Source organism: Papio anubis, chromosome 17, assembly GCF_008728515.1.
Source record: "Papio anubis isolate 15944 chromosome 17, Panubis1.0, whole genome shotgun sequence".
NCBI lineage: Eukaryota > Metazoa > Chordata > Mammalia > Primates > Cercopithecidae > Papio > Papio anubis.
Window position 1 is genome coordinate 43,465,094 of NC_044992.1, and position 14,876 is coordinate 43,479,969.

Sequence of the window (14,876 nt, forward strand, 5' to 3'; positions counted from 1 at the left end):
TCACTTCACTCCAGCCTGGGCAACAGAGCAAAACCCCAGCTCTGCAAAAATACAAAAGTTAGCCATGGGTGGTGACACACGCTTGTGGTCCCAGCTACTTGGGAGACTGAGGCAGGGAGGATTGTTTGAACCCAGGAGATCGAGGCTGCAGTGAGCTGTGATTGTGTCACTTCACTCCAGCCTGGGCGACAGAGCAAGACCTGGTCTCAAAAATCAAAACAAACAAACCAAAAAAAGAGTAACACATACTTATTAAAATATATGAGAAACTATGAAAATTGCAAACAAAATAAAATCATGCCACCAAGAGATCACCACTCTTAACATTTTGGCATATACCCATTAAAAAAAATTCTTCAGTTTCTTAACACACATATAGACAGATACTTTGCATAAGTGTTTATGTGTTCATGTATATAGTAAAAACAAATGTTGGGTATTTGTACTCTTGTAACCTGCTTTTTCTTTTGCTGTATTATGTCAGCAATATAATTTTAATGGCTATATAATATTTATTCTTGTAAATTTGCTATAATAGTAGCTATAATTTATTATACACATGTATGTCAGGCATTATCTTAAGTGCTTTATCTCATTTAATTAATGTACCCTTTGCAACAATCCTATAAAGTGAAGGATTTGTTTTGTTGTTGTTTGTTTCGAGATGGAGTTTTGCTCTGTCGCCCAGGCTGGAGTGCAGTGGCGCAATCTCAGCTCACTGCAACCTCCGCCTCCCATGTTCAAGCAATTCTCCTGCCTCAGCCTCCTGAGTAGCTGGGATTATAGGCTCATGCCGCCATGCACAGCTAATTTTTTTGTATTTTTAGTAGAGACGGGGGTTTCACTGTGTTGGCCAGGCTGGTCTCGAATTCCCAACCTCATGATCCGCTCGCCTTGGCCTCCCAAAGTGCTGGGATTATAAGCACGAGCCACTGCGCCTGGCCTTTTTTTTTTTTTTTTTTTTAAGACAGAGTCTTACTCTGTTGCCCAGGCCTGGCCCGATCTCAGTTCACCACAACCTCTACCTCCCAGGTTCAAGTGATTCTTCTGCCTCAGCCCCCAAGTAGCTGGGATTACAGGCACATGCCACCACGCCTAGCTTTTTTATTTTTAGTAGAAACGGGGTTTCACCATGTTGGCCAGGCTGGTCTTGAACTCCTGACCTCAGGTAATCCACCCGCCTCAGCCTCCCAAACTGCTGGAATTACAGACATGAGCCCCACCCCTGAGCCTGGCCAGTGAAGGATATTTTCTCCACTTATTTAGCCAGTTCCCTGCTAGACATTTATGTTATTTCTGTTTCCAATTTTTCTACTGTTATAAATAGCCACAGGCCAGTGGCTCACACCTGTAATGTCAGCACTTTGGGAGGCCAAGGTGGGTAGATCACTTGAAGTCGGGAGTTTGAGACCAGCCTGGCCAACACAGCAAAACCCTGTCTCTACTAAAAATACAAAAAATTAGCCGAGTGTGGTGGCGCACACCTGTAATCCCAGCTACTCAAGAGGCTGAGGCAGGAGAATCACTTGGGCCCGGGACAGGGAGGTTGCAGTGAACTGAGATCACGCCACTTTATTCCAGCCTGGGGACAGAGCAAAACTCCGTCTCAAAAAAATAAATAGCTACAATATTGTTTATCACAGTGTTATCACAGTCATAATTATTTACTTAGGATAAATTTTTGGAAGTAGGATTATTATAGCAAAGAGATATACACATTTTTAAGACTTAGTGTCATGTATTACAAAATGCCCTCCACATATACTCCCGCCAGCTGTATGAAAATGAAAATACTCATTTGCGGCCAGATGCACTGACTCACGCCTATAATCCCAGCACTTTGGGAGGCTGAGGTGGGAGGATCACTTGAGCTCAGGAGTTCAAGACCAGCCTAGGCAATATAGTGAGACCTCCATCTCTATTAAAAAGAAAATTGAAAAAACCCAGAGGGAAAATACTTGTTTGCCCAGCCCTTTATAATTGTAAATAAAATCCTTGCTGATTTGATAGGTGAGAAATGATTTCTTATATTAATTTGCATTTATTTAATTACTAGGTAAGAGTGAACATTTTTATTTGCTTAATAGTTATCAATGTATTTTCTTTTCTGAATTGCTTGTGCCTTTTCTGTGTTCATCTTTCCATTAGTGTTTGACTTTTTTTATTTCATTAATGTTGAAATACTTACCTCTGGTTTGTCATCTGCCTTTTAATATTATTCAGAGTGTCCAAACTGGAAAAGCAGCTAGATGGTAAAGTTGGACAAACCTGGCTCTGCCAATCACTAGCAGAATTGTGTAACCTCTCTAGGCCTCTGGTTTCTTGATATTAAATAAGAATGACAGTAGTACCTGAAGGGTGCAGGAGAAATGTTGGTTTTAGAGAAGGATTAGCTTTAGAGAAGGAAGGGGATACAGATAGGTCTCTAAGGCTGAATGAAACTACATTTAGAGACAGCTGTGTGTTTGGTTGGGATTAAGGACATTGTATGAACTGACAGTATTGGACTGTTTCTTTGCAGTTAAAGAGAAATGAGTCAGACCTTGTCTAGGAAGGCTGACGGGCCATCAGTCAGGGTTTACTAGGATGGTGTGGACATAGGGTGAGTTCAAAATAGAATACCTACTGATTCTCCTTATACCAGGCACAGTGCTATGTGCCTAGAGACACAAGGATGAATTAAGACCTGGTTTCTGCTCTTAAGGAGCTTATGGTCTGCTGAATGGTAATGATGGTGTTGATGGTGATGATAGTAGCAGGTAAAATGCATTGAGTACTGTGTGCCAGATACTGTTGTAAGCACTTTACCAGATACTGTTGTAAGCACTTTACTTGTGTTTTGTATCGTAATAATCTATTAAGGAGATTATTATCTTTATTTTATTTTATGTTTTTTTGAAACAGAGTCTTGCTCTGTCACCCAGGCTGGAGTGCAGTGGCATGATCTCAGCTCACTGCAACCTCCACCTCCTGGGTTCAAGTGATTCTCCATCTCAAAAAATAATAAGGTAAAATAAAATAAAATTTATGGTAATGGCAACCGATGAGATTAAAGTTATCACTTTAAAAGTGATACAAAGTAGAACTTGGTGAATTGACTGGATATCAGTACTATGAAAATAGTGTTCAATCACCAAGTTTGAATGAACTTTTATTTATTTATTTGTTTGAATGAACTTGGGGGATTGATTGGATATCAGTAGTATCAAAGGGTAGCATAGAAGGGAAGAATCAAGGGTTAGTCCCAGATGTGAGGTATAAAACTATTTGTCAAGATAGAGAATAGTAGAGGGAAGAGCAGGTTTGATTGATAGGATAATGAATTTAATTTTGTACTTGTTTTGAGATATCTCTGGGGCATTCAAGTAAGCAGTCTGAAAAATGGGTTTAGACCGGGCGCAGTGACTCGCACCTGTAATCCCAGTACTTTGGGAGGCTGAGGCGGGCAGATCATGAGGTCAGGAGATCGAGACCATCCTGGCTAACATGGTGAAACCCCGTCTCTACTAAAAATACAAAAAATTAGCTGGGCATGGTGGCGGGGCCTGTAGTCCCAGCTACTCAAGAGGCTGAGGCAGGAGAATGGCGTGAACCCAGGATGGGGAGCTTGCAGTGAGCCGAGATTGCGCCATTACACCCCAGCCTGGGCAATAGAGCGAGACTCTGTCTCAAAAAAATAAAATTAAATTAAAAGAAAAATGGGTTTAAAATTCAAGAAAGATTTCGGTTAGATGTATGTATGTATGTATGTATGTGTGTGTGCATATATGTGTGTGTGTGTGTATATATATATTTATTCTGCCCAAAGATATTCACCCTAAGCAGACTGGAATGCTTGTGTTTATTGGACAGACCACATACAAAAGACAACTAGCCTAATTCTTGCTCTTTTCTATCTTCTCTGTAGGTTCTCTGTCTTCATTTATACTGTTTTTTCTTCAGACTCATTACATTGCTGTACAATTAGGTTAGCTTTATCTACATGTAAAAGTTCGGTCATATCTTTAGATATATTAATATACATGCTTTTCCAGTTACCTTGATGAATTTAGCTGTAATTATATCTTCTTGCCACCCATTTACCAGCTCTTCCTTAAAGTGGAACATTGTACAGGTAGTTGATTTTAAATGTTAGATTTGTATTTATCCTTGTTTCAACCTCATTGTAATCTTAACCTTGAAGTTTCAGAGAAACCTTAATATCAACCATTAAACACATTTAGGAGATGGGGCGTAATGAATAATGAGATTTAGAGGCAGATGGGATTGTGGGTTAATGTCAAGTGAAGGTCTGGAACAACAAATGTGGACGTTAAGAAGTGAATAAGGCCGGGCGCGGTGGCTCAAGCCTGTAATCCTAGCACTTTGGGAGGCCGAGACGGGCGGATCACGAGGTCAGGAGATCGAGACCATCCTGGCTAACACGGTGAAACCCCGTCTCTACTAAGAAATACAAAAAACTAGCCGGGCGAGGTGGCGGGCGCCTGTAGTCCCAGCTACTCGGGAGGCTGAGGCCGGAGAATGGCGTGAACCCGGGAGGCGGAGCTTGCAGTGAGCTGAGATCCGGCCACTGCACTCCAGCCTGGGCTACAGAGCGAGACTCCGTCTCAAAAAAAAAAAAGAAGTGAATAAAAGATTACTAAGCAGTAAAAAAGACCAATTTTAATTTGAATCCAGGCATTTGTAGTAGGCTAGTTCTAGTAGTTTTTGGTCTTTCTGCGGCAAATCACTTATAATATAGAAGACTACAAATGAGAGCCGGGCATGGTGGCTCACACCTGTAATCCCAGCACTTTGGGAGGCTAAGGTGGGTGGATCAATTGAAGTCAGGAGTTTGAGACCAGCCTGGCCAATGTGGTAAAACCTGTGTCTACTGAAAATACAAAAACTAGCCAGGTGTGGTGGTGCATGCCTGTAGTCCCAGCTGCTTAGGAGGCTGAGGCAGGAGAATTGCTTGAACCCGGAGGTGGAGGTTGCAGTGAGCCAAGATCATACCACTGCACTCCAGCCTGGGTGACAGAGTGAGACCCTGTCTCAAAAAAAAAACAAACAAACAGATAAGCATAAAGAATAAAACATCACCCGTGATCCTATTACCTAGAGATAATCACTGGTAACATTTGTTGTATTTCTTTTAATAGAGTTGGGGGTCTCACTATGTTGGTCAGGCTGGTCTTGAACTCCTGGCTCAAGCAATCTGCCCTGCCTCAGCCTCCCAAAGTGCTGGGATTACAAGTGTGAGCCACTGTGGCTGGCCTGTTGTATTTCTTTCCATGTATATATATTTTTAAAAGGTAGATAATACCATGCATGCTTTTCTTTTTTTTGAGATGGAGTCTTGCTCTGTCACCCAGGCTGGAGTACAATGGCACAGTCTCGCTCACTGCAACCTCTGCCTCCTGGGTTCAAGTGATTCTCTTGCCTCAGCCTCCCCAGCAGCTGGGACTACAGGTGCGTGCCACCACACCCGGCTAATTTTTGTATTTTTAGTACAGATGGGGTTTCACCATGTTGGCCGAGCCTGTCTCGAACTCCTGACCTCAAATGATCCGCCTGCCTCAGCCTCCTAAAGTGCTGGGATTACAGGCATGAGCCACCACACCCGTCCTCATGCATGCATGCATTTTCATAACTTGCTTTTATTTAATAGACCATAGATAACAGATTATACATTTTCATGTTAATAATTACATTTCTGGGCTGGGCGCAGTGGCTCACGCCTGTAATGCCAACACTTTGGGAGGCTGAGGCGGGTGGATCACAAGGTCAGGAGATCAAGCCATCCTGGCTAACACGGTGAAACCCTGTCTTTGCTAAAAATACAAAAAATTAGCCGGGCATGGTGACAGGTGCCTGTAGTCCCAGCTACTCGGGAGGCTGAGGCGGCAGAATCGCTTGAACCCAGGAGGCGGAGGTTGCAGTGAGCTGAGATTGCGCCACTGCACTCCAGCCTGGGCGACAGAGTGAGTCTCCACCTCAAAAAAAAAAAAAAAAAAAAAAGGAAAAAAGAAATACATTTCTGTACTTTATAACGTTGTTGTTCTAAGATAGCATCTCTCTGTGGCTCAGGCTTGAGTGCGGTGGTGCAATCTCAGCTTACTGCAACCTCTGCCTCCCAGGCTCAAGTCATTCTCCCACCTCAGCCTCTTCAGTAGCTGGGACTGCAGGTGCACACCACCATACTTGGCTAATTGTTTGTATTTTTTTGTAAAAACAGAGTCTTACCATGTTGAGGCTGGTCTCGAACTCCTGGGTTGAAGCAGTCCTCCTGCTTCAGCCTCCCAAAGTGCTGGGATTCCAGGTGTGAGCCACTTTACCTAGCCTGTAACATTGTTTTCAATGGTATTTTCCATCAAACAAGTATACTATAATTGATTTGCTTAGTTCCATTTAGCACAGAAGTAGAAGGGCTTTTGTTTGTTTTTTAATATATAGACAGGGTGCCACTGTGTTGCCCAGGCTGGTCTCGAACTCCTAGCCTCAAGTGATCCTCCTGCCTTGGCCTCCCAAAGTGCTGGGATTACAGGCTTGAGACACCACACCTTGCCAGAAGTTGAAGTTTTTAAGGTGGTTGGAGGAAATCGATTAAAAAGAAGGAAAACAAACTGGGCTCAGAATTCATCCAGAAAGATGAATATGAGTCACAGTAAGGAGCCTAGCTGTGGCAGTGATTGAAGAATGAAAAGTGTAAAGAGGGCCAGGCGTGGTGGCTCGCACCTGTAATCCCAGCACTTTGGGAGGCTGAGGTGGGCAGATCACCTGAGGTCAGGAGTTTGAGACCAGTGTGGCCAATACAGTGAAACCTCATCTCTACTAAAAATACAAAAATTAGCTGGGTGTGGTGGCACGTGCCTGTAATCCCAGCTACTCCAGGGGCTGAGGCAGGAGAATCGCTTGAGCCCAGGAGACAGAGGCTGCAGTGAGCTGAGATCGTGCCACTCACTACACTTCAGCCTGGGCGACAGAGCAGGACTCCATCTCAAAAAAAAAAGCGTAAAGACGAGAAATATGATAGGTTTCATATAATACTGATAGTTATGGAGAAAATTGACTCTTCAATCTCTCAGGAAAATGAGGAAAATTCTGGCTTCCATGGAAGAGGCCATAGAGGATGTCAGTTTTCTATTATAATGAAAAGCTGGAGACAAGAAATTTGTACTATGAGTAAAGAGGTGTTTTCTCCTAGGAATATAGGAAGGGGCCCGGGGAGGGGTGGGAAAAAAGGAGTCCCAAAGTAGATGAGAAAGTAAGAAAATACATCCCTTCATGCATGCAGAAATGCAAATTGAGTGGTTTGTGAAATACTGTGGTTTCTATGTCAAAAACATAAACTCTAGAACCAGGCTGCAGATTTTAAATCCTAACTGTCCATTAGCATATAAACTTGAGCAAGTTTATTAATTCCCTTATGAGTAAAATAAGGGGTAATAGTGTACCTGCCTCATACAGTCACTGTGAGGGTCACCAAGGTTAATAGATGTAAAGCAGTTAGCAGTGCCTGGTACACAGTAAGACCCAATACACATGAGTAGAATAAACACACCTGTTGAGAGAAGAGGGAGCAGCAATGGAAGTGACAGCAACACTCTTATAGGAGTTAATGTAAAGAGACGAGCTATAGATATGGAGGACTGATGCAGGAATTGATCCATACAAGCGTGTGGTTCACCGAAGTGCATGTACAGAAGTACTCCCCGCCTCACCTCAGCATCCCATATAAAATGATTGATGGACATACAGAATCAAAAAGCATTTTATTTTCTACAGCCTGGGTAGAGAAGCAGGCAGACACAGAATGGAACTAAGCAGTAAGTTCAAAAGCAAGTTAGGGAAGCTTAAAAATTAAGCCCTCAGAACCCAAACCTAATTTCCTTTCTAAATGCTCTAAGAACTCTGGGATTCTGTCTCCTTTTTTGACTCATTGGCCCAGTGGTCCTCAACTAGGAGCAATAACCCCCAACACCCTCCCTACACCCACAGACATTTGGAAATGGCATAGGGGCATTTTTTTTGTCGAAATCTCTTGTGCGTATTCAGTAGGCTGGCATCAGGAATGCTGAATGCCACATAGTCCCACATAATGAGGAATTGTCTGCAGAAATGCTGGTAGCACTCTCATTGAGAAACACTGTGGTGTGAAATTCATATTGTAGGTTTGTCAAGCCAGTATTTTCTAAATTCAGTGCCAAAAAGCAAGCTGTATGCTAAGGATTCTGTAAGAATAGACAGGAAGAGACTTCTTTGTTCCACAGGACATCTTCAGAAAATTCTTACTTTTGTTTGGAATATCAGAAATTGCTTACAGGACAGGGCCTTAGCTCATGCCTGTAATCTCAGCACTTTGGGAGTCTGAGGCGGGAGGATCACTTGAGCCCATGGGTTAGAGACCAGCCTGGGCAAAATTCGGAGACCCTGCCTCTACAGAAAAAAAAAAGATAGCCAGATGTGGTAGCTGGCAGCTGTAGTAGGCCCAGTTATTTGGGAGGCTGAGCTGGGAGGATTGCTTGAGCCCAGGAGGTTGAAACTGCAGTGAGCTGTGATCACACCACTATACCCCAGCCTGGGTGACAGAGCAAGATCCTCTTTAAAAAAGAAATTGCAAGGCCGGGCACAGTGGCTCACGCCTGTAATCCCTGCACTTTGGGAGGCCGAGGCAGGCGGATCACAAGGTCAGGAGATCAAGACCATCCTGGCTAACACGGTGAAACCCTGTCTCTACTAAAAATAAAAAAAATTAGCCGGGCATGGTGGCGGGTGCCTGTAGTACCAGCTATTTGGGAGGCTGAGGCAGGAGAATGGTATGAACCCAGGAGGCACAGCTTGCAGTAAGCCAAGATCGCGCCACTGCAATCCAGTGTGGGCGACAGAGCGAGACTCCATCTCAAAAAAAAAAAAGAAAAGAAAAAGAAAAAAGAAATTGCAGCCGGGCACAGTGGCTCACGCCTGTAATCCCAGCACTTTGAGAGGCCGAGGTGGGTGGATCACCTGAAGTCAGGAGTTTGAGACCAGCCTGGCCAACATGGTGAAACCCCGTTTCTACTAAAAATACAAAAATTAGCCAGCATGGTGGTGTACGCCTGTAGTCCCAGCTACTCGGGAGGCTGAGACAAGAGAATCATTTGAACCCAGGAGGTAGAGGTTGCAGTGAGCCGAGATCGCACCATCGCACTATAGCCTGTGTGACAAGAGCAAAACTCTGTCTCAAAAAACCAAAAGATAAATAAATAAATAAATTGCTTACAGATTAACTTGCCTAAATTTAAAGGCAAAGAGTCATCTAGGATGTTTCCTTGAGCACAGAAAGCCATTTGAACTGTTCTTTATGTAGGATGTAGAGGATCACTAATGTAGATGCCTTCTCCCCCATCTTTATCTTCTTCTTTTAGCTAAGCCCAGATGGTAGGGTGTATGTAAGTTTTAGTTGTATCTACTCTGATCTGTTAAGTCCAAATTTGAGAGGATTTTTAAATGACTCTAGAATACAGTCTCATAGGCCAGGTGCAGTGGCTCACACCTGTAATCCCAGCACTTTGGGAGGCCCAGATAGGAGGATCACTTGAGGCCAGGAGTTCGAGACCAGCCTGATCAACATAGTGAGACTCCATTTCTATTAAAAAAAAAAAAAAGAAAGAAAAGAAATAGCATGAGCACACAATTACCACCTAATATGTTAATCATTTTTATGTCTGTGTTCATCTCAGGAGAGAAACCCTTTATCTGTGAAATCTGTGGCAAAAGCTTCACCAGCCGCCCCAACATGAAGAGACACCGCAGAACTCACACAGGCGAGAAGCCCTATCCATGTGATGTGTGTGGCCAGCGGTTCCGCTTCTCGAATATGCTTAAGGCCCACAAGGAGAAGTGCTTTCGGGTGACCAGCCCCGTGAATGTGCCACCTGCTGTCCAGATCCCACTTACAACTTCCCCAGCCACCCCAGTTCCTTCTGTGGTGAACACACCCACAACCCCAACCCCTCCAATCAATATGAATCCTGTAAGCACTCTTCCCCCTCGGCCCATCCCCCACCCCTTCTCACACCTGCACATCCACCCACACCCTCACCACCCGCACCACCTTCCCATCCCTCCAGTCCCTCACCTCCCCCCACCTCCAGCTCTCTTTAAGAGTGAGCCTTTAAATCATAGAGGCCAGAGTGATGACAACTTTCTGCGGCACCTGGCAGAGAAGAACAGTTCAGCACAGCATCATTAACATCCGTCTCCTTAGTGTGTTCTCCAGGAGACACGTCCCCATGTGTGAGCGTGCACAGAGGGAGTCAGTGAGCATTTCCTTAGTTCTCAGACTCTCCTCCGCCTCTACCAAGAGCTTCGCCAGTGTCACTGAATCAACAGATCCAAGGGAATGAACAAGAAGACTACCTTGAGCTCACAGAGGGACTGTCTAATCTAAACCAAGGGAACCACTGAACTAAAGCCCAATTTGCTTGCATTTTCTGATGACTTTTATAAGTTTCAAATACTCAGACTTGTGGAATTTTATAATTTCATATCAGCTGATGAGGTATGCTTGCTTTTATATCCCGGACTTCTCCTCAAAGAGGGGATAGGCCTGGTTTCCTTTGTACTAATCGGGAAGGCTGTGAGATTAATCCAGAGCATTAATTGTATCACTGTGTATGGTAAGGAATTCTTTTCAGCTTTTGGTGCCAGCTACAGAGTTGAGCTGGCCATGATTCACAGTATATCAAGCATTATAGAGAAAGACAAATTTTCTTCGTGTAGCTCTCCTAACGCACTCTTTATTTTACTACAGAAATTATTTTAGAGTTTTTGTATAGACTTCTTTAGTAGTCTGTTTCTAAAATGAAATGTATTTCAATAAGCGGTGTAATTTTTTCAGTGTAGCTGAACCTATGTTGTAAAATAGAAAAAAAATTTTATAATCATCAAAATGTGATTCTTAAAGATGCATATAACTTCTATAATTCAAAGTTATTCTTACATCCGTACAACTCAAAAGGTGCTTCAGAGACTAGATGTATCTGAGAGGGTCTCCACACCAGGTTACTGCAAAAACGAGGTTTTGCTTTCAGGATTTGGCATAAATACTTGGTAGTTTTGACATCTCTGTGTAACACTCAGAGAGGCTCCCTAATGTGCTCCTGTCCTCCGTGTTCTACTTGGCTTCGTTAGTGCATTACATGAAATGATTTGCAGGGGATGGGGCCTTTTCCAGGGAAGTCACCTAAAGCTTCCATGTTTTGAACATTTGAATAAGGCTGTTTGCTGACAGGAGGAGGAAGTAGTGGAGATCATTTAATCTCAGTCACGTCTGTTTCTCACTTCCCTTAGGAACTGTGTTCATGTTTAGCTTTTTATGGAATGACAAGTTGAAATCTCTCATTTTGAGGTTGCTTTATTTTTCTAGAATTGTTATAAGCTAAAATAGTAAACTTAAAATCATAAACATGATGTTGCTGATAGTGGCTGAGAAATTCAGATGAGAAGGCAAATTGGTTATGAATTTTGAAATATCGATTATATGTGAAATATGGATATGTTCATAACCTTGAGCTATTTTAACACAGTAAATAGTAGTGAGGGAAAACTCCTAAGTTTTACTGCCCTGTCCTCTGCAAATTATGTAATACCAGCATTCTTAGGTGATAAAGAGAGCAGCACCTCTAATACCTTTAGGCAGATTACTTTTTCAAGTTTGGGGAACTTCAAAAGAACGTAATCAACCAGGAGCTTATTATAGGAAAGGCTGAACAGAAGGGCTAGTGTATTGATTACACTTAACTGATCAAATTTATCCAGACTCATTATAGCTTAAAATTTTGTATTTCTTTATCTCAGATAACTGAGTTCCCAGGCTAAATCACTTACCTCCCACCCGCTCTCCAATTTTTTTTTTTTTTTTTTTTAAAGACAAGGTCTTGCTATGTTGCCCAGGCTAGAGTGCAGTGGCTATTCACAGGTGCAACTATAGCACACTACAGCCTCCAACTCTTGGGCTCAAGCAATCCTGCCTCAGCTAACCAAGTAGCTGGGACTACTGGCACATACTACCATGCCCAGTCCATTTTTAAATCTTGAAATTTCTTCATTTTTCTTTCTTCAGGTTCTTAAAATCATTGCCTGAATCAGAATGCTGGCTTTTATTTTTTTTATTTTTAATGTTAAATGTGCAGATCTGCTTTGAGCACTTTCCTAGCTAATGAGCTCTGTGGTAGGAAAAATGGAACTCTTTCAACTGAGATTAAGTCCGTATTTTTTAAACATCACACTCTCTATTAGCTTTTTGGTTTAATGTTTCTAAATTTTCTCCTTCTGATTTTGCCTGTCTTGTATAATGAGCATAGGAAACTTTTGGAATGAGGCAGAAAAGTATCTCAAGATATACTTTTCTTCCTGGTTTTGGATGTAAGTTTTAAAAATGGTATTTTTAATATTTGTACACATTCTTTGAGCACCCAGGTATCCAAGCCAATGAGGAAAGTTAATTCCTTGCATTTGACGGTTATATCTTTAGTGGTTGTCTCCCCTCCCTCCACAGTCTCCTTGGCATTCCATGACAAGTTTGTCAACCTACACTTTTATATAGACATATCATTATTTCATGGTCAAGCCTGTAGTATTAAAATGATTTTTTTTAAAGATGTAAATTGTGCTTAATTGGTTATATTGTGTTCTTTTTTTTTTTTTTTTTTTTTTGAGGCAGAGTCTTGCTCTCTTGCCCGGGCTGGAGTGCAGTGATGCGATCTTGGCTCACTGCAACCCCCACCTCCCGGGCTTAAGTGATTCTCCTGCCTCAGCCTCCCGAGTAGCTGGGATTACAGGCATGCACCACCACGCCCGGCTCAGTTTTGTATTTTTAGTAGAGACAGGGTTTCACCATATTGGCCAGGCTGGTCTTGAATGCCTGACCTTGTGATCCACCCACCTCAGCCTCCCAAAGTGCTGGGATTACAGGCGTGAGCCACCATGCCGGACCGCCTTATTTTGTTCTAAATAAATTTACAGTATTGGGCAGCAATTCTGAATTCTAGACTTGAGACCACAGAATCAACCATTTCATGAGGTTGTACTATAACTATACACTGGAATATTCAGGTAGTCATCTTTGATTTTTCATTCAAGTAAATATAGCCATAAGAAAATATCTGCTATACAGGAAAACCAGTATTAAGCAAATAATCACCACCATCCTTAACAGAGGCAAAAAAATATATATATTTTTAAAAATTAGCATTGTCATACAGTACAATTCTTAGTGAAATATACTGTGGAACAATTTAGAAACTTCCTTTTTTTCCCCTAGATTAAGGATACTTTCCTTGACTTGAGATTTGTGGTCTTCAGGAAAACTGCTCCGAATATAATGACTCCTCATCAGTATCATATTGCATATGAATAATGAAATGCATTAAGAATATTCACAACATTAATGCTTCTGAATATAAGAACTGCAGGATTAAGCCTTAAACATATATGTGCAACACGTTTAACATACTTAAGACTCAAACTCAGGGTTGAAAATTTGGTTGGGGTCCTCTTTGTAAGATAAAAGTTGCATTATGTGGTATGTTCTCTTCCATATATGCTACAGCACCCCATGAATTCTTCAAAACTTTTTACCTACTTGTTATCTGTTTATGAAAAAAATAATTACGGAGAAGTTTGAGTTCTCAGCCCTTATCTGTACATGTCTGTCAAAGACAACAAAGGCCGCATTTAAGCATTATGTAGATAACAAATTGAGGCTGTCTCTCATTACTTAGTTTTACTGTCTTCAAAGGCTTGTATCATTGCTAGGGTTAAGACTTATTTGAGGATGAGTTGGCATTGTATTTTGTGTGTGTGGGTTGGTTGATTTGTGTGTGTTTCATTTTTATTTTTCTGCTTTCTCTCATAAGATTTATCAGTAAAATATAAACTCTTCCTTAGCCTTAATAAAGGCTGCTGCTTTCTCAAATTGAGTCAGGTAGGCTCATTGTGAGTTAGATTTTTAAATCTGAATGAAGAAAAGACAACAATTTAAAGACATGTGGCTTCATTTCCACATGTATTTGTGACTGGATTCTTCTTTTTAGCAAGCAAGGGAGATCTCCACAAAAAAACTTTACTGTAGTTCAAAGAAGCCTGTGCAAATCAGTTACCTGTACTTTCATAGTCTACCATTTACATTAACTGTTCTAGATAAATGACTGAGCGTGGACATTACCATAGTTATACCATTTTTTTTAAACCACATTGGTTCGAAGTATCCTTTTCTAGTGGTTAGAACTTTCCCTGTAATTTGATTATCCCTCATATACTAACCGAAAGCAAAATGTTCTGATGAGATGCTTATAAACTATGGATTTTTTAATTCTTGAAATTTTTTTTCAGTTTTTATGTTTGTTGAATAGATATGTATGTTTAGTTTCATTATTATTTCACTGGAAGTTTTAAATTTTGAGAAGATGAAGCAGAAATAGAAATCCATTGCAGATATATGTATATTTACACCATCTTGCAGATTTCGGTTAGTAAAACACACAATGATAGGTCAGTTTTAATGTTTAAAAAAAAAAAAGAAAACTAAAGTTAGAGAAACCTTTCTGTTTGAGCTACTGTATAGAAAAAACAACTTTTATTGCATTGCTGGTCCACATGATAAATATTTCAATGCTGTTCTAGACTGTATGAGAAGTACTTAATGAAAAAAGGGATACATTACATTTAAGAATTGTGTCAGCTAATTACTGTTTTTAAAAAATCAACTCATTTGGAATTCTTCAGACTATAAAATTGAGCAAGTAAAGTTTGAGTTTTAATTTTCCTTTGCCTGAACCAAGATAGGAAATTTCTCAAAAGATTTTTTTTTTTTTTTTTTTTTTTTTAGGAATGAAAGGTCATAAGCCATTAGA

General features: G+C 41.3%; 1 protein-coding gene across 3 annotated transcripts in view; it reads left to right on the forward strand.

The window, feature by feature from the left end:
* Nucleotides 1-12,629, forward strand: part of ZNF652 (zinc finger protein 652) — a 66,506-nt gene extending 53,877 nt beyond the window's left edge. For 2 of the 3 annotated variants that reach the window (XM_003912707.5, XM_017950544.3), the window contains exon 6: nucleotides 9,702-12,629. In XM_003912707.5, the coding sequence (XP_003912756.3) occupies nucleotides 9,702-10,213 (512 nt within the window). In that variant the 3' untranslated portion in view covers nucleotides 10,214-12,629. The remainder of the gene's footprint in view (nucleotides 1-9,701) is intronic. The other variant, XM_017950545.3, reaches the window with a different exon arrangement.
* Nucleotides 12,630-14,876: the final 2,247 nt, after the last annotated feature.